Source organism: Phyllostomus discolor, chromosome 3, assembly GCF_004126475.2.
Source record: "Phyllostomus discolor isolate MPI-MPIP mPhyDis1 chromosome 3, mPhyDis1.pri.v3, whole genome shotgun sequence".
In the NCBI taxonomy this organism is placed as follows: domain Eukaryota; kingdom Metazoa; phylum Chordata; class Mammalia; order Chiroptera; family Phyllostomidae; genus Phyllostomus; species Phyllostomus discolor.
The window spans coordinates 212,682,543-212,702,392 of NC_040905.2; the positions used below are offsets into that span (position 1 = coordinate 212,682,543).

Sequence of the window (19,850 nt, forward strand, 5' to 3'; positions counted from 1 at the left end):
CCCGGCCAAGGGCCTCCTGCAGACCCTCCAACAAAAAAGTGAAATAAGTGTCCCTTCACTTGACGAGGCCAGAGAGCCTGGACAGCAACCGGGAGACACTTCCTTACAGGGAAACCAGAGGGCACCCACCGCTGCTGAGACGGTGGCAAAAATCCTAAGGACTATGCAAGGGGACTGGCTCCTCCCACGCGGCCGGGCCCCTCCCTGCCTCTGGGCTCTCACACACCGGGCTCCCACAGCCACCCTGGGCCCGGGCCTGAGCTCCTGCATCCTCTGAGGCAGGTTTGGGGAGTCCCCCAGCACCTGTACTGTGTGGTGCTTCCGGTACTGAGGCTGGAGCTCGGGGCGACCCGGGTCTGGCCGCTGCTGCTGCCAGACCCTTGACCTTCCTCCTGCCTTTTCTGCCCAGGCCCCTCCCCCTGAGGGCTACACACCTCAGGACGGGCACCGAAAAAGGGCAAGAAAACACAAACAAACAGGAGGAAGTTGAATCCAGAGGTCTCTTAAAAAGGAGACGACAAGTGCCCCTCGGCTGACCCTGAACCTACGCCAGGGACGCAAGGGGTTTGGTTCGAAAAACAATCAGTGCCATTCAGAGCATTAAGAGTAGAAAAGGCCACCCTGGCCGGGTGCCTCCACTGGTTGGAGCGTCCTCCTTGGCACCTAAAGGTCACAGGTTCGATCCCCGTCGGGGCGTGTACCGGAGGCACCCAATCAACATTTCTTTCTCACACCGATGTTTCTCCCCCCGCCCCTCAACCATTCCTCTTTCTCTAACAATCAGTACGTGTGTATCCTCGGGTGAGGGCTTAAAAAAAGAAAAGTAGAAAAAGAAAACTTTATGACCATTTCAATATTTAGAGAAGAAATTTTTGCCAAAATTCAACACTTACATACATATGGGAAAAAAAAAAAACCTCTTAACCTGGGGACAAAGGGAATTTCCTTTTTTTTTTTTTTAAAGATTTTATTTATTTATTTTTAGAGAGGGAAGGGGGGGGGAGAGAGAGAGAGAGAAACATCAATGTGCAGTTGCTGGGGGCCGTGGCCTGCAACCCAGGTATGTGCCCTGACTGGGAACCGAACCTGCGACACTTTGGTTCACAGCCCACGCTCAATCCACTGAGCTGCGCCAGCCAGGGCACAAAGGGGATTTTCTTAATGCGATAAAGTGCATCACGAAAGAAGCCTCAAGCACACACCCCGCTCGGGGCCGGAACAGGGAGCACCTCTCCCGCCCGAGGCTGGGCGCGGGAACCGTGGGCGGGGCCTGGTCCTCCGCACAGCCAGCCAGGAAAGGAAGGACGTTCATGCCAGAAATAAATAAAAATCGTCACTGTCGCCGGAGGACAAGACTGTTCCCGAGCCAGTCCTCAAGAGCACGCAGGCAAACTATTAGCATAAGTAAGGGAGTTTATCTAGCGGCCAGGTCTCTCTTTTATATATCCAATTTGTTTCTTAATCATCTAATGAAAAAAGAAATGTAAATACCGTGCAGATCAAAGGAAGAGATGAGTTTTTAGAGATAAACGTCACAAAGGACGGGCAGAGAACTGCACAGCATTCCTCAGAAGAGCCGAGAAAGACCTGAACAAAGGGAGGAGGGAGGAGGGACGTGCCCACTCTTGCCGAGATGCCAGCCCTGCCCAGGCCCACTCGCGAGGAAGTGCCCGGCGGCGTGATCCTGGCAGGACCGTGTGGCATCCGACACAAGTCGGTTCTGAGAGGCCTGTGCAAGCAAATGCAGACAGTGACCCAGGCTGGGCAGCTGGGGGGGCCAGAGCCCGCCAGGCAGAGCAGGGGACTGAGCCTGCAACCCAGGCACATGCACTGACCGGGACTCGAAACATTGACCTCTTGCTTTGTGGGAGGATGCCCAGCTCCCTGAGCCACGCCAGTCAGGGCGTGAGCTCACAATCACTGAACACACGAACTCTTAGCTCTGACTGCCGAGCAACGACACAGCAGCAGTAAGCAAATGCCGTGCCGGGACCCTGGCTCCTGAGCAGCGCTCCCCAGGAGAAGGGAAAGCAGCTGACCTCAGGGCCGGGGGACGCATGTTAGAATAGGAGCCCCTACACTGACACTAAGTAAATAACAGAGCTACGTGAAGGAGTGAAACAAAGAAGCAAGGGATGTGGGGAGGTGTCACCCCACGGAGAACTGCCAACAAATAGCTCTGCCAGGTGGCTCAGTTGGTTGGAGCATTGTCCTGTAAACCAGAAAGTCATGGGTTTGATTCCCAGTCAGGGCACATGCTTGGGTTGTGGGTTTGGTCCCTAGTTGGAGGGCAACCAACTGATGTTTCTCTTATGTTGATGTTTCTCTCTCTCATTCTCTCTCTTTCTCCCCCACACCCCACCCTTTCCTCTCTCTCTGGAATCAAAAATAAAATAAAATTGGCCCCGGCTGGCTAGCTCATTCGGTTAGAGCGGCATCCTGATGTGCCGAGATTGAGGGTTCGATCCCCGGTCAGGGCACGTTCGAGATGCAACAATGAGTGCGTCAGCGAGAGGGACAACAACTCAGTTTCTCTCTCTCTCTCTCCAATCATAAATAAAAAAATTTTAAACCTTTGATTTAAAAATTAAGTTAAATTTAAATTAAAATATAAAATGCAATCAGACCCTGGCTGGTGTGGCTCAGTGGATTGAGCGCGGGCCTGCGAACCCAAGGGTCACCTGTTATGATTCCCAGTCAGGGCACATGCCTGGGCTGAGGGGGGGGGCTGTCCCCAGTGGGTGGTGCTAGAGAGGTAGCCACACATGGATGTTTCTTTCTTTCCTTCCCTTTCTCTTTCCCTTCCCCATTTCTAAAAATAAATAAATAAAATCTTAAAAAAAAACAAAACAAAAAAACAGCCCTGGCTGGCGTAGCTCAGTGGATTGAGCTCGGGCTGCGAACCAAAGTGTCGCAGGTTCGATTCCCAGCCAGGGTACATGCCTGGGTTGCAGGCCACGGCCCCCAGCAACCGCACATTGATGTTTCTCTCTCTCTCTCTCCCCCCCTCCCTTCCCTCTCTAAAAACAAATAAATAAAATCTTAAAAGAACAAATAAAGTTAAATCCATAAAAATGGATCCTCAGGTGAGGATGAAGAAGAAGACTGCCAACAAGTCAACACGGATGGGGGCACGCGGGTCAGTACTAGCCGGCGGGGAGGGTGGCGCAGCCTCCTCCCGCGAAGGGAAACCAGTAACCCTGCCCGCCGGGCGGCCACCCGCCCGAAGGATCAAAGGCAGCACCGCCGAGGCGGAGCCAAGCGGGTGTCATGTGCCTCCGGATCCGACGCTGAGAGGCCCACGGCGTCGCGCCTGCGGGCTCCCGGCCGAAGGCACCACCTGCGTCCGAGCGGGAGACAGGCGCGGACGGGCCACACACACGGGGGGGACATCCTCCCGAACCACTGAGCCGTGTGCTCTACAGGGAGAATGGCGTCACTCGGGAGGGAGGCAGGGAGGCTGTTCTGGAAGAAAGGGACCGGAGAGGACGGCCCAGAGGGCAACTAGGGACTCCGGAGGCGACACTGGGCCTGAAGCACACACTGCTATGGCGGACACCGCCGCGGCGGCGAGGGGAGGGTGTGAGAGTGGGCTGTGCGGGCGGCCCGGAGCTGAACCCGGGCGCCCTGAGTGAGGGACTCCGCATGGGGGGTCGTGCAAGGCGGCGTCCTTGCTCGTGAGAAACGCCCAGTGCTTGGGGCACAGGGGCACTCAGCGCGCTCTGGAGCGGCTCAGGAAAAACGTAAACACATTAAAGGAAAGAAACAATAAAGTGATAAAGTGAACGTGGCAAGTTCCTGCCGGGGAGGGAGCGGGCGGCACCCGGGATTCTCTGCACTTAATGCAAAGTTTTTCCAAAAACCTCAAAGGATTGCAAGTCAAAGTGTTTTTTAATATGATTTTTCAAATAAACTGTTTAAAAAGATCTTATTTCTTTATTTTGAGAGAGCAGGGAAGGGAAGGAGAAAGTGGGAGAGGAACAACCATGTGTGTTTGCCTCTCGTGCGCCCTCTACTGGGGACCCGGCCCATAACCAGGCCTGTGCCCTGACTGGGAATCAAACTGGCGGTGTGCAATCCATTGAGCCACACCAGCCAGGGGCTCGAAGTGTTTTTCTTTTTTTAAAAGAATACATAGAGGAAGTGTCACCCTGATAAATTTAATTAAAAAAATATACAGAGAAACATCACCATGACCTTGAGGCAAAGAGCAATTTCCTTAAACAAAATGTAAAAATCGCTATGGATAAAGAGAAAAAAAAAATCAATAAACTTGACTACATCAAAGTTACATTAGGAAAATGAGGGCTGCAGAGTGGGGGGAGATAATGATGACAGGTATCTGACGAGAGGCCTGATCAGAGAGTGGAGAACTCATGAAAGTTGTAAGCAAAGCCCTGGCTGGTGTGGCTCAGTGGGCTGAGCGCCGGCCTGTGAACTGGGACATCGCAGGTTCGATTCCCAGTCAGGCACACGCCTGGGTGTTGTGGGCCGGGTCCCTGGCTGGGCACGAGAGAGAGGCAACCCATCAATGTGTCTCTTGCACGTGGGTGTTTCTCTCTCTCTCTTTCTCCCTCCCTCCCCCCCTTCTAAAAATAAATAAATAGCATCTTTTTTAAAAAGAAAGAGAAGTTGTTAAGACTGACATGTCCCTAGGAAAAGCGGAACAACAGACTGAAATGGCCCCTTCGCAAGGAGCTGTCCCAACGCTATGACCTCAAAGAGGCGCTCAAGGTCATCGCTCGTTAAGGACGTTCAAGGTGACGCCACCATGAGAGCTCGGGCAGTGTGGGCGGCGGGCGCCCGATGACCCGATGGTGAGTCACACCAGCCAGGGCAAGTGAGACAGGCAACCACACACGGGTGTCTCTCTCTCTTTCTCCCTCCCTTCCTTTCTCTCTAAAAATAAGTAAAATCTTAAAAAAAAAAACAAAACCAGATCCCTGACCCACACCTTACAACGCACACAAAAACTAACTCAGAATGAGCCGCAGACCGAGTGCGACCTCAGCCACAAACCCCCTGGAAGAGGACAGGAACACCCGTCACCCCGTTAGGTGGGACCCGAATACGACACCAAAGTGTGACGTGCAAGAGAAACCACCGGTCATTTAACGCCCTCAAAGTCTTTAAATGCCCATAAAGGACACGGTGAAGAGACTGCAGACAACGCCGGTCTGGGAGGAGAGGTCTACGAGTCACATGACCTGGAACGCACGAAGAATCCAGGACAGGTGAGGACACGCATCACTCACACCGCCCGGTAAGGAAGGGCAAGGGCTGGAAGAGGCCACCGACCGGAGCAGGTGCACGGTGGCCACACACACACACGTGTACACACACACACACGGAAGACGCCCGTCATTCGATATGACGGGAAGCCAGAATCGCCAGGGGAATGGCCTAAAAATAAAGAGACAAAACCAAGTGTCGGCACGAACTCGGGGCAACTGGAACACTCGTGCGTGGCTGGTTCTGAGGCGGTTAAATATGCGCTCACCCCATGGCCTGTGATCTCACTCCCAGGTTAACGCACCCGGGGGATGAGAACCGCAGCCCGTGCCGAACCTGCGCACAGTCAGGTGCTGGCCGCCGATCAATCTGTAGGTCCGAAAAGCTACAAACAACCCAAATAATCTCTAACTGGCGCATAAGCAGTGGCACAGCCCTACAGGGGGGTTCTACTCAGTGACAGGAAGGACAAACCACGAATTCTCACACCGCCCACAGGAACGGGTCTCCAATGCCTTCCGACTCCAAAGGCCACACACTCTGTGACTCCGTTCAGGGGACAGAAACCAGGCCAGGGAAGGGCAGGAGGCAGCTGGAGGCGGAAGAAGCGGCTGCTGAGGGGCCGATGGTGGTGTTCGAGCTGAGGACACCGTCTGCGTCTTGACTGGGGGGTGACCGCACAGCTGTCCACACGGGTGACCACGGACTTGGAGACAGGGCAGCCGAGAGAGTCGAGTTCCCTGCACGTCAGGTTTAAAAGCGACTCAAAATGGTGCAAAGATCCTGGCTGGTGTAGCTCAGTGGATTGAGTTTGGGCTGCGCATCAAAGTGTCGCAGGTTCGATTCCCAGTCAGGGCACATGCCTGGGTTGCAGGCTGAGAGCTCTGAGTTCTGCAGGCTGAAGGCACAGCCCCCAGCAACTGCACATTGGTGTTTCTCTCTCTCTTTCTCCCCACCTTCCCTCTCTAAAAATAAATAAATAAAAAAATAAATTAACTCTTTTAAAAAGTTATTTTTAAAAAAAAGAAGTAAAGCTCAGCCCTGTTCTGACACCACAACCAGACGAAGGCGGTTGAAGAAAACCGCAGTAATCTGCTGTCCTGCGCTCGGAGGCAGGGCTCCTCCAGAAAACGTTACCCACGCGCCGAACCCGGCAACGCAGCAGAGCCGCACATGGTACACGGTGGCCAAGCAGGCTGCGCCCGGGCAGACAAGGGCGGTTCAAGGGCCGAGCACCCACGGGCGCCATTCACCACCTGCGTGAAGGTCAGGAGGGGACCCACAGAACCACTGGCGTGGACGAGCAAGGGGCACTTAGTAAAACTCAAGCCTCTTCCGTGGCTAAAAAGGACAGAGAGCTAGCGACCCGTGTGGCCGCCAAGAGTTACACACACACCTCTCGTGTGACCACGTCCCCTGCACACGGGTGGTCATGGCAGTCCCACACCGTGGGGCACTTGGGGGGCAGTGACAACAGCCCCCCCCACCAAAGCCACCTGCATGTCTGCCACCTCCCAGCTGCCTGGGCGGGAGGGGGGATGGGCTGGGGGCACGGGCACCCGGGGGGGGGGTTGCTGTGGAACTGGCCCCCTCTGACGGAGCCAACGGTGCCTCACCCCAAGGTGCACCGGGCACAGCTGACACCCCCCTTCTCGTCGGGGCTGCGCCCCAGGAACCTGCTGTGCGAACTCGCGGGGTGCTGGGGCCCGTGGGGCTGGAACGTGACACCGCACAGGCGCTCTGCTGGCACCCGCACTGTGTCAGCAGCAGCAGAGGACGGGGACCTGGGGAGGCCACCCCTGCCGGCCCTCGGGGTGCCTCCTGGGACTGGCTGCCCCGGGACCGGCACCTCCTTCGCCCACCAGTGCTGCTGGGCTGTCGTTCTAAAAAGGAAGTTACGCCCTGGCTGGCGCAGCCCAGTGAACTGAGTGCGGGCTACGAACCAAAGTGTCACAGGTTCGATTCCCAGTCAGGGCACATGCCTGGGTTGCAGGCCATGACCCCCAGCAACTGCACATTGATGTGTCTCTCTCTGTTTCTCCCTCCCTTCCCTCTCTAAAAATAAATAAATAGAATCTTTAAAAAAAAAGGGAAGCTACATCCCCATCCTGGGCCCTATCCTGCCGCCCCCCCCCGCAACTTGGGTCCTACCCACACCGGGACAGGGACCAACGCCCCTGCTCCAGGGCCCCCCCCCAGGCCGGGCTGGGCTCTAGCAGTGCAACCCCCTGGCCCAGGCCAGGAGGCAGTGTGGGCGGTGGTGGTGGTGGGGCTGATTCGAGATCGAAACCTTCTGATTCCTTCTCTGTGGGACCCCAAGGGACAGCCCTCTGAGTTCTGAGCAGGCAGGCGGCCCTGCTGGAGCGACCACGGCTGCGCGCCAGGCCCTGCCCCGGAGGCTCAGCTGAAGCCATCAGATGGGACGGTGGCGGCGCTGCCCTGTGAGGTGGCCCACGGGGCCTGGCCCGGGCAGGGCTCACACACGCCCTTGCCAGCTGCTGCAGCGGCGCCCAGGAGCCCGGGGCGGACCAGGGACAGCCGTGCTGTCACTGTGCCCTGTGTCAGGACGCGGGGACGGCCGGGCCGAGGCTAAACGTTCCCCAGGGCTCAGCACCACCCACGTCCCCAGGCCCATGCCATGGAGCTGACCCCGGAGCTCAGTGACAGACACGCCCCTGAGCCCCCCGCCTGCAGAGTGGCTCGCAGGGGACACGGGGCAGACCCAGGGAGCTGACTGTCCCCTGCGAGGGAGCAAGACCGCACAAGGGCCCCAGCTCACGGGCCCCCAGGAGCATCCTGGCGCCAGCACAGCGCAGCACCCCGGGGGACCCCGCCGGGGAAGGGCTAAGGCGGCGGCGCGTGCTCGCGCCTGCAGAGGGAGGCGCGTGTTGGTCTCAGGCTTCCGCAGCGCGTGGCATCGGCCTCCGGATCAAATATCTGCCCGGCCAAGCCGGGGTGGGGGGCCCGACTGCAGCCCAGGGACGGAGGGAAGGTTGGCTCAGGGCGGGGGGCGGGGGCGGTGAGAAAGGGGGTCAGACATAGGAAACCCCCCCCGCCACCGCCCGCACAGAGCAGGGGAGGGGACCCGGGTCGGCACCGCATCCATCCCACCGTGACTGTCAGGCTCACCTCCCCTCTTGCTGCCTCGCCTCCAAGGGGCCAAGGGTCAGCTCGGGTTACGGGGGCCACCCGGCCACGGTCAAATGCTTGTCCAGGGCCCCCCGGTGTGAGGCAGGGGCCACACCCTCCTCGGCCACCACGACCTGCAGTCTGTGGCTGCAGACGTGCCCGGGGACCACGGAGACCGCAGGGACAGACCCCGTATTGCACCGGGGTGCCCGCCCTCTGTGCCCACCCACCGCAGAACCAGCGCTGCCCCCCAGGACCCCACTGCCCTGACCCGCAGCTCTCACGCCCCCAGGGGCTGGAGAGCGGCTGCCCTGAGCCCCAAGCTGAGCCCCGCGGAGTGGGGGGGATGCCGTGAGATGGAGCGGGGAGTCCCCACCAACACCCCCACCCCGGTCAGGGCCTGACATCCTGCCTGACGCCGCCAGATCGGCGACGACCCACTGTCCGTCCTTGTGTGGGGCCCGGGCACAGCACCGTGGCGTCTGCTCTGACAGACGACGACAGCCCGGGACGTGGGGGCGGGGCGAGGGGGCAGCGCAGACACCCCAGCCAGGCCCAGGCTGGAGACAGGTCTGGGCCGCGGGGTCAAAGACCAGCCTCGTTATCTGTGACACCGAATTCCTTGACTTCAAAACAGCCGGCCGGGCCCAAAGGCGCTGCCAACTGCTCCCCACGAGGGGGAGGGTGCGGAAGGGGTCACGGCGTCCATGCCTCCTGCAGCGGTGCTGGTCAGAGACCCCTGAAGGTCACTCGGGCCAGCCTCGCTCTTGGCAGGGAGGGAAACTGAGGCCAGAAAGGAGAAGGGACTCCTGAGTGTCCTCAGAATGTTCTAGATTCCACCAGCCCAGAGACAGTCCTGCCCAACCCCCGTCAGGGGCCCCGGGCTGCCTGGCCACCGGAGGCGGGTGCAAGGGCGTCCCGGGCCCGGCCGGCCCAAGGCCCAGAGGGAGCCTGGGATTCGGGGCCAGCCCCCGCGGGGCAGCCAGCCTTCGGGGACAGTCCCTTCCCTGCCCGCTCGCCCCCACGGCCCCTCCCCCTATTCCCAGCATGCCCGGCGCCCAGTGATGCCAGCAACGTCACTGCCAATAACCTAGATTTTAACCAAGAAATCACACACCCCCTCCCTGCCCCACTTATGGGCTCGCTGAGGAGAAAGCCCAGGCCGGAGCATCCCGGGCCGGCTGGGGGCGGGCCAGCCCCACCCCCGTCCTCCCTCCAACATCCCAGGGAGACCTAGGCCGCCCCCTGTCCCCCGAGACCTGAGCAAGCCCCTGTGTGCAGGCAGCCTCGGACTAGGCCCGCGCCCCCGGCCGTGTGGGACTCACACCTCTGCCTGAGTTCCAGGGTGGGGGTGCTGGCAAGAAGGTGCCTCAAGGCTGGGGGGTGCCTCGGCCTCCCAATCCCCCCCACACTGGCCCTTCTGTGGCTACCACCCCACTGGCGCCTCAGAAGCCCCTAGGGCACAGGTGGGCCACCACTGCCCAGGCTCATCCAGCCGGAGGGGCAGGGCCGCCAGCTCCCGGAGTCTCTCACTTCCCCGAACACACGACGGCCCAAGGCCACACTGGCCGCTGTGCAGGGAGGACCCCAGGAGACGTGCCCTGCCACAGGCCACCTGTGAGCAGCCCCTGCCCTGGGCCCTTGACAGGTTCCGCCCTCACTCCCCAACAGAGCCCCGCCCCACTCCCCTGGCAGCACGAGGAGGACAGGGAATCCTCAGGGACTGGGGGGTCTGCCCCGGGCCCGTGCAGCCTGCCTCCCAAGGGAAGGGGGGCCGCCCAGGATGGGGCTCCACGGGCCCCGCCCCGCCTCCCCGTGGCTGTCAACACACCACAGACCCCGGGAGGCCCCGCCAAGCCTGAGCCCCACGGGCCTCCTAGCAGGTGCCCTAGCGGTGGATCCACCAGGGCCTTCCTGCCCTCTGCTGCTGAACGGGGGAGCCAGGGCCAGGGTTCCCGCAGATCTGACAAGACACATTTAAAGGAAATAACGCCTTCTAGGAAAAAGCCACCCCAGAGCCCCTTAGAGGGAGCCGGGCTGGCCACACCGGGGACGGAGGCCCGCCTTCCGGTCCTGGGCAGCCCCTGGGGACCCAGCCGTCCCCAGGGCCTGGCTCCCTCTGTTCCGCCTCCCGGGATTCACGCAGGAGCCCCGGCCGGGAAGGCGAGGTGCTGGCGAGGGAGCAGGAGCAGAGGTGGCAGCAGCTGCCCCACTGGGGCGCAAGCACCTGGTGGGGGACGGGGAGCAGAGAGTCCCCGGCTGCCCCTCGGGGCCCCAGCGCGGGGACGTCACCCGCCGCTGGCACATGTGTCCGGATCCAGTCCACCGGACATGGGTCCCGCGTGCAAATCAGGGCAGGCAGCCGGCCCGGGCACCCAGCCAGTTTGCAGGGAACACGGAAGGCAGGGGGACACCTGATCCGGGGCCCCAACTACGGGACCTTCTCCCCAGCAACCCCCGAGCCGTCTCCAAGTCCCGAGCGAGGGAGCCCCCCTCAACCTGCGGATAGCTCGTTCGCTTCGGTGGGCACTCTCTGGCCTGTCCCCTGGTGCTGGGTCCGGGGAGGCAGCAGCAAACAGGACGGGCGCAGGGCAATCTCTGGACTTACTGGGTGGGTGGAAAGGGGCAGAGGCCGGCAGGTCTGCCGGGTGCTTTCGGAGCCAGGCCCCTCAGACGGGGACGCCGAGGCCTTGGGCAGGTGAGTGACACCGGCGTGGGTCACACAACAGCCTGTGACCCCTCCAGCAGGTACCTGGTGCACTGGGGCCCTCCGTCCCTTCCTCCGTCCCTCCCTCTGTTCAAGGGGAGCCAGGACCCACTCCCCCGTGCTACGCTAGCTTCCAGCGGGTTTTACTCAGCTACACTCCTTCCCCTGGCCTCTCCTCTCACCCAGGATCAAGTTGAAAGTCCTTAGCAGAGGCCCCGCAGGACCGACCTAGGACCAGGTCTGCCTCAGGTCCCAGCTCCTCCTAGCTTGTGCAGCCTGGGTTGGGGGCCCTCTGTTGCTGCAGCCTCCCGAGATGCCCTGGACCCCATCCGCCTGAAGTCCCAGCAAGGCTCGGAGCCCCACCGGGAAGGGGTCGGGCGTGTCTCGTGCCTTCACAGGGCCTGGAGACCGTCCACACCTGCTGGCGGGCGGGCGGCTGCAGCACGTTACCTGCGTAGCTGCCGGTGGCCTTGACGTACATCTGGCCGTACTGCTCCTCCACCATGGTGTCGTAGGCCTCGTCGTCATCGTCTTCCTCGTTGTGGTAGGAGGTGGGGCTGTCGGTGGTGGGCAGGCTGCTGGCCCCCGGGCTGGTCCGCTCCCCCTGGGAGTAGGGCACCTGCTGGATGCTGGGGATGAGGGTGGCCAGGCTGGGCACCCCGTAGTAGGAGACCCGGGGCAGCTTGAGAGGAGCCGCGCCGGACGCCACAGCAGCGGTGCCCGCCGCCACCGCGGCACCATCCCGGGGCCCGGACTCCAGCGGGCGCTTGGGCGCCAGGCCCGGGCCGGCGGCCGGCGGCGGCGGCTCGGCGGCTTCGTGCTTCACGCGGGTCAGCAGCGGGATGGGCACGGACGGGGACACGACGTAGGGGGGCCCGGGCGCGGCCGGCTGCAGCTGGGTGCAGGGGCTCTGGGGCTCGGAGCTGGCGTCCTCCATCACGGCCGTCTGCGAGTCACAGTGGGGCGAGCTCACCTTGAACAGGAGGTCCGTGCCGCGCTCCACGATGTGCTGGATCTGCAGGAAGCCGGCCGTGTACATGACCACGAGCTGCTCGCTGGCCGCCATGGTCAGCCGGCCCGTGTAGCAGAAGGACAGGATCTGCTGGAAGCAGGCGGGCGGCACGGTGCCCGGCAGCTCGAAGGCGCTCTTGCTGTTGCCGCTGAACAGGTCGCGGAAGTACAGGCTGCTGGCGGCCAGCACGGCCCGGTGGGCCTTGAAGGCCTGGCCCTTGACCACGATGGACACATCGCAATAGAGGCCCAGCAGGCGCTGCTCGTTGAGGCAGCCCAGCACGGTGTTCCCGAAGTTGGGGATCTCAATGTGCAGCATCTGAGACATGGCGGGCGGGCGGGTGGCGCCTCGGGCTCTCAGCGCGGGAGGGGCCCGAGCGGGCACATCTGGGGGGAGAGAAGGCGGGGGACACCGCGGTCAGCTTCCTGGACACCCCGCACCCCCCTCCGCCCCGAAGGGCCAGGCCCGTGCGTCCTCCTACAACATGCTCCGCCCCGGCGCGATCCCTGTCAGCGCCCCCCAGACCCCACCGGCCAGGACGGTCCCCGGGACTCAGGGCGACCTCGCTCACACACGATCCAGGCAGAGCCGACGCTCGGAGCTGGACCAGACACCAGAAGCCCAGAGCCGCACGCTCAGCCAGAACAGGCCCAGCACCACCCCTGGGCAGCCCCCAGAGCACCCCACTCCCTCAGGGGGCAGCCGGAGCCTCAGGCCGGCCCGAGACACTGATCTCAGCAGGAGACAGAGAGAGAGAGAGGCCTGCACCGCAGTGGGGACAGGAGGACGGGAACGGGGCCACCCACCCCCAGCAGCGGGGAGGGGGGCGGGCAGGCTCAGGCCGGCTCCCACAACTCTTCTCCCCAGAAAAAGTTCACAGCAGCAGGGAAGCCCCTCGCTGCCTTTCCCCAGGGAGGGGCCGAGACCCAGAGTGAGGGGCATGGCACCCCCAGGGTGCTGGCCAGCCCCACCCGCAGGGTGCCGCACGGGGTCTTTTCCCAGGCTCCGGGTTTCTAGTTTGCTTTTCTTCTTGTTTTCTCAGAGAAGCAGTGCAGGGTCCGGGCGGTGCGGCGGGTGGGGGGGAGTGCAGAGGGGGGTGCCCGAGGAGTTAGTGAAATGGGAGAACTCTTGAGGCTCAGGCTCCACCACCTCTGCCCCCCTCCCTGTCCTGCAGAGGGGACCTCCAGGGCCAGCGGAGCTCCCCAAGCGAGTGGCCGCTGTTAGGGACCCGGCTGCAGGGCCGGCAGGGAGCCTGGCGCAGCCCCCCCCACCCCACCCCAGCTCCCATCTCGGGCCGATCCCTCCGGCTCCTTCCGAGCTCAGGTGACTACAGGGGGACGGGGAGCAGGGACCGGCCAGGGCTGGCGACGCCGCCGGGCGCCCCGGGGCCGCGGACGGGCTCTGGCACTGTTGATCCCGTGCCCGATTCCGGGAAGGGGGGCCGGCTTAACTCCGCACAGCCCTGGGAGCCGCACAAAGGGCCGCTCTGTCCCGCGGGAGGAAAGTGCCGGCCGCAGAGGCGCGAGGCGACCCACGGAGGGGGGCAGCGCGAGGGCGGAGCGCCGGGGACCGCGCCGGAGTTCGGCAGGTGGGCGCCGCCGGGGGAGGGCCCGCAGTGCCCCTGCTGCTGCTGCCGCTGCGGAGAAGTTGCCAGCCCGGCGGGGTGGCACTGGCCAGAGGGGGAGACCTACCTTTGGCGGCCGCCGCCGGTGGCCCCGCACGCACTGCCCGCTCAGCCTGGCAGGGGCAGGCTCGCCCGCTCGCCGGCCGCCCGCAGCCGCCAGCTGCTCCGGGAATGCAGCAAACGGAGCGGGAGCCCTTGGGGCGGGGAGGGCGCGAGGAGCCCGGAGAGCAGCAGGAGGAGGAGGAGGAGGAGGAGCGGGAGGGGGAGGGGGAGGGGGGCAGCGAGTCTCGGCGCTGGGCTGGGCGGCCGCGGCTCAGCTGCACCGGCCCGGCGGCTCCCCCGGGCAGCGCGCAGCATCTAAATGAAGGGGCCGGATGCAGACGGACATGCAGGCAGCTCCCGCGGATGAATAGCTGCCTTTGATTCGGGAGCCGAGGCAAATGCCAGCTCCCGGCCCCGGCTCTGAAAACAGCGGAGCGCCGGTGCCAGAGGAATGCGCGGCTCCGGGTGTTGGTACAAGACAGACTTTTGATGACTCACTGCAATGCAAACAAAGATGGCAGAAATACTGTACTGTACGCGGAGAGCCGCTCCGCGCGGAGCCGGGCGGCCGAGCCAGCCTGGAAATTTATAGTGCAGTTTTGCATATGAATTGCCCAGTAAACTGCCGCCTGCCATCCAGCACAGCCCGGGTGTCAAAGCATTTAAACTATTCCAAACAGTCTGCGGAGCTGGCAGGGCCGCGGGCGGGCGGGCGAGGGGGCCGGGGGGCCAGGGGTGGGGCGGACGGGACAGACGCCGGGCCAAGGAGGGGGTGGGGGGGGGTAGAAGGGGAGAAGAGACTGAGGTGGGCACTGCAGAAGTGGGGGCCCAGGTGGATGCAGAGGCCAAGGCTGGCACCCCGAGGGGCCCCAACTCCCATTTCTGCTTCTCCTTGGGGTCCCCGAGCCGCAGGCCCAGCTAGCAAAGCCCCACACTCACAGCCCACCAGCCCAGGGTGGTCCCCCTGAGCCCCAACCCCCGCCGGATCAGAGTTTAAAGAAGAGCAACTTCATGCGTCAACCATGAGCCGCCAGAGGAGCAGCCCAGCCCCCGAGGAACCTGCCCCAGTGGAGACGGCAGCAAAGACCCCATGTTCCCCCCCCCCCCCCGCTGGGGGAACAGAGTGGGCGGGGCTGCCCTGAGGGCCCACAGGGCCTGGCCTCCCTGAGCCTTTCCCTGCAGAGAGGTGGGGCGCTCACTCTGCGTGGTGGTGGCCGGGGCCGTGTTGCCCGGGAGCAGGGGCGCCTCCTTCTAGGCTGCAGCTCCCACTGCCGGATGGTGCCGCCCCGGGGGCAAACCACTGTCCCGCCCAGCCTGTTTCCCCACCTGCCACCCGCTGTGACCCTAGGAAGAGCATATGCAGCCCGCAAGAAGGGACAAGGTCAAGCCTGGAGGTGGCCGAGGTCTGGTCCCCCACAGTGACACACCCCTGCCATCACCCGAGCATTCACCTCAGTGGCTGGGGCAGGGAGGAAGCCAGGGGGCAGGGAGCAGCCCCCCTCCCACCCCCCCCCCACACACCTGGTGTCCCCCCATCCACACGCTGCAGGCTCAGACACAGGGCAGGTGAATGGGGCGGGGGAAATCCAGGTGAGGGGAATCTCAGAAGCAGCAGCCCGCAGAGGCTCCTGGGGGTGGGCGGCGGGGTGGGTGGCTCTGAGTCCCCTACGTGGGGCTCCTGACAGCTGGCGGGTCACACGAGACAAAGACCGGGGCACTGGGGGGCTGTCCCACAGGCCCAGCCGGCCAGCCAGGGCCACATCAGGAAACACCCCAAGAGGGACACCCCGAGACTGAGGGACGACAGACCTATGATAGGGATGGGGGAGCAGGGGCAATCCCGGCCTGAGGGCAGGACTCACAGGGCAGGGGCAGGACCCAGCCGACCAGCTCCCACAGGAGCCCTCCCTCCCCGGCACAGAAGCCCCAACCTTTAGGCCCCGGCTGCACGCGCACCACCTGGGGGCTCCCCAGGGCCCCCGTGAGCTCAGCGAGACTGGGTGTCTGCGCAAGGCCCAGCAAGCGGTCAGCCTAATGCGGGGTGGGGCTGCAGAGAGTGAGTGGACGCAGCTGCGCTGCCCGCAACTCCCAGCACCGGGGGGAGGGGCCGCCAAATGGCCCCCTCAGACCCACAGTGCTCACGGCCGGGGCCTCCCAGCTAATGCAGCGGGGTCACCGGAGCCAGGCCGGGGTGTCTTGAGTCATAACGAGGAGGGGGCACCCAGCCCGGCTGGGGTGTGCAGAGGTCAGCAAAGGTGCGCTCTGCGCTGGCTCCCCTGGGGTCCCAGCGGCCCGGGGCTGGGCAGGCCGGGTGGTGGGGTGCTACATGCAGAGTGGGGGCAGCACAAAGCCCTGGGCACCTGCTCCTTCCAACATCGGGTCCCACTGGGTGCCACCCCTACATGCCAGACCCGGCCCCAGCCATGTCACACCCACGCCCCGTGGCCCCAAGTAAATGACACAGGGCCCGGGGTGCTCATCTGTCAGCCGGGGGTCAGGTGCAGCCTTGGGCGGAGATGGGGGGGCAGGGGGTGTCCAGGGAGACGACACTGGTAAAGCCCGAGGCTGGGGCAGGCACACGCCCCACCTGGTGAGCTGTCACCTGCCCTGACCTGGACAGGAGGGCAAGGGTCCAGGCCGGTGTCTCTGTCACCACACACACACACACACACACACACACACACACGGGCCTGCCTGGGCCCTGCGTTTCAGGGGCCCGCACCCCGGGGCCGGGGCCAGACCACTCGCCCAGAGAAGGGACCATTATTCCCCGGGAAGGTGACGAGGCCGCCCGGGCCCCTGGGGAGCGAGGACAACTGGCACTGTCGCCGCCGTGTCCTCACGCCACCTGCGCGGGCGAGGCTGGCGCCCCGCGGCCAGGCCCATGGGAGCGGTTTTAGGTTGCTTTCTTAGAAGCCCTGGCTGGGGCGGGAACAAAGCTGAACTTTAGGAGAAAAGAATAAAATAAAGGCTTGGTTTACGCGCCCGGGGCCCGCAAGAGCGGGCCGTGCCAGGGGCCGACCCTTGTGCGGAAGCCAGTGGGGAGAGGGGGCTGGGGCCGGGCGGGCGGGGGCGCTGGGGCCGCTTGACAGGAAGGGGGGCACCTCCTCACCTTTCCCTGCCTGGGGGGGCCCCGCCCACCCACCCGGGGCCACCTTGTCCCCCTGTGCCTCCGAGTCCCCCCCACTTCATTTCCCAAGCAACACCCCGTTCTGTGTCCCTCTTGCATGAGCCCCGACATGCCTGGAAGAGCCAGGCAGGGCCCCCGACTTGCTCCCCCGTGGCCGCCCTCACAGCCCCTGTACCCTGGAGCCCACCCCCTGGGAAGGCCCTTTCAGAAGGGGACCCCCCGCGGACAACGCAAAGCCGGAGTCCAGCACCCCCAACTGTGCTCCAAGAACCCCCACCCCCACCCCCGAAGGAGAAAATGCGGGTGGCCAGGAGGTCTCTTCCCCGAGGACCTTCCCTCTGGGCAGCAGCCGGGCACCTGAACTGTCCCCAGGCACCGGGGTGGTCGGCCAGAGCCCCCCCAGCCCCTGCAGGAAGGGGACAGGGCGCCAGCCCCAGGAGCAGCAGACACGCAGACACGCAGGGCCCAGAGGTCAGCCGGGGCCAGAGTCCCAGAAGCCCCGCCGGACGGCCCGCTGCTGCCTCCCACCCACTCCCTGCGCCCCCTGATGCTCAACCACTTCCTGTGGCGGCGGCGGCACGGCAGGGCACGGCAGGGCACGGGAACGCAGCGTCCGACTTCTGTGGGATCACCACCGGCGTGGGCAAGGGAGGCGGGATAAATTAAATCAAATAAAATGATTCTGCAGGACTTAATTTGACCAATCTAATAAAGGCCTGGACCTGGGCGAGCGCACGGCCGTTAAAATCCCCCGCAGCAGGGGAAGGAGGGAGCCAGGTGCAGCGGGGAGCGGTCTGGCTGGAGAGAGCGGAGGGCCCCTCGCCACCCACCGCCCCTGCCACCCCCCACCCCCCCCGTCAGGTGCCCTGGCCCCGGGGCGGCCCCTGCCTGGTGGCCAGGCCCTGCTGCCCCAGCACAGGCCAGGCTGGCTGCAGGGACGCCGCCCAGAAGCCAAGGAGCTCCCGAGGGTGGGGGGCGAGGCCCCCGTAGGCACACCCCCAGGACGGTGTCCGTCCAGCAGGGAGGCGGCAGCGACCCTGTGAGTCAGCATGGACACACGTGAGCACACGGGCATCGGACACACGGCGGCTGCTGCGTGAAGACTGTTGGCGGCGGTGGCGGGGAGGGCGGGGGACTCACTTTGGACAGCGGCCTGCAGAGCAATTGCCTTGCTGTTCCATCCCAGCACAGGCTCCAGCTAACAGCCTGCAGGAGGGAAGCTTGCGAGCACCCCGTCACCCGCCCGCCCGCTAATGCACGGCAGAGGGGGGCAGCGGGGGGTGGACCCTCCGGGCGTCACGGTGCCCATTTGCACAGAGGCTGCCCCTGCCCAGCTCAGGCGTGCCAGGCCCCTGGGGGCCGGGTGAGGCACTACCTGGTTCGGGCCTCAGGTTCGCATTAAACTTTTCATGCACCACAAAGCAGAGCTGGGCCACCACCGTCCTCATGGCTAATGGAGGGCCCGCCGGCCGGCCAGCCGCCCAGCGAGCGCCGGGTGGGCAGGAGCAGCGCTCTGGAGTGGGATGCGGCTGGCAGGAGCCCCTTCCCACGGGTCCTCAACAACCAGGGACCCCACCGGCTCTGTGCCTGTCTCCCAAAAGCCCACCCACCCCTGCAGGCGGGTGCAGACAAGGAGACCGAGGCACTGAGAGGCCCCCAGCTTCCTGCCGAGGTCTCAGGGACGAGGCCTGCACCCATCACCCCCCGCCCTGGCTCCCTGCCTTCGACACCCAGCGTCCGGGACAGGCTCCCGCCTCGTGCAGAGAGCAAGGACGGGCACTGCGGGACTCGAGGGCCACAGAGGCCCGGACCGGCCCCGGCCGCCAGGACTCTGCTGCAGAGAGATAAGCATCCCGCCCCGGCCTCTGAACTTGGCTGCTCCGGAGTCCCCTGGGCACCAGCCTCTGAAACTTCGGGGCTCCCCCATCCTGGCCTGGGGCCCCACCCCTGAGACCCTGCCCTGGCTCACCGTGCCCCAGCCTGAGAGGCAGAGGTGAGAGGCCCCGGCGTCCGGTCAGGCACCTGGGCAGCCTCCGCCCAGACCACAGCCTGCACGGCCTCCCAGCTGAGGGCCGGCGTCGACTGCCCCAACGAGTGTTTGCCTGGACGCTTTCCTCCCCGGCGGCGAAGGCAGCATGCCCAAGTCTGCAGATTCAGAAATGTGCTTCCCGGGGCCTCCCCCGCCGCCCCCGCCACCCCAGGGCTGCTCCTCAGAGACACCGGGGAGACAGCCCCATGGGACACCCCCAGCCTCAGCCCCGAGGGCCTGGGGCAGCCAGCAAGCCACCAACAGCCAGGCGCCATCTGACCCCCCAGCCACGGAACCACGGGGCTGGGCACAAGCTGGTGGGCGCCCCATCAGATGGGACAGCAGGCCCCTGTCCCACAGCCCGCGGCCTCCGCCGTGAGCTCTGACCAGGGAGGGTCCCGTCTGGGGGTCTCTGTGGGCAGGCCGAGCCCGTGTCCGGAGGGAGACGCTGCCCGCTGGGCACAGCCACCTGCCGCCCTCCACTCTCAAATGTTTTGACTCGAGCGTGGGTGGGGGTGGCGTGGTCGCTCGGAGAAGGCGCAGGGAGGGGCTGAAGGCCCAGCCAGAGCCCACCCCCCGCCCGGGCCCCCCCACCCCCCAGGGTCCCTGCCTCCAGCCCTGAGACCCACCGAGTCCACGCACGAGCCACGGAAGGGTTCCGGAAGGTTTCCCGAGACCGAGGCGGTGTTTTGAGCAGAGCCCGACAATCCCTCACCCGTATTATTTGTAATTTAAATAACGAAAGCTTGAGGAGTGTCTCCCTGGGGCACAGTTTAATAACTTAAAAAGCCGGCTCGGCTCTGCGTGCAGACGGGCCCCCCCCCCCCCCCCCCTGCCTCCTTTATCGCTGAGGCAGGGTCCCCCTCAACCCCACGCTCCGTCGGGGGGTGCGCCGGGGGTGCAGGTGATGTCAGCAGAGGCTGCCCAGGCCGAGCCGGCCACAGG

The 19,850-nt window shown here is 64.3% G+C and overlaps 1 protein-coding gene across 2 annotated transcripts in view; it reads right to left on the bottom strand.

Moving 5' to 3' along the window:
* Positions 1 to 19,850, bottom strand: part of NACC2 (NACC family member 2) — a 58,766-nt gene that overhangs the window by 12,729 nt on the left and 26,187 nt on the right. The window contains exons 1-2 of one of the 2 annotated variants that reach the window (XM_028515671.2): positions 13,772 to 14,349; positions 11,519 to 12,466 (exon numbers count right to left, since the gene is read on the bottom strand). In XM_028515671.2, the coding sequence (XP_028371472.1) occupies positions 11,519 to 12,407 (889 nt within the window). In that variant the 5' untranslated portion in view covers positions 12,408 to 12,466; positions 13,772 to 14,349. Of the gene's footprint in view, positions 1 to 11,518; positions 12,467 to 13,771; positions 14,350 to 19,850 lie in introns of those variants that run through there. The other variant, XM_036022421.1, reaches the window with a different exon arrangement.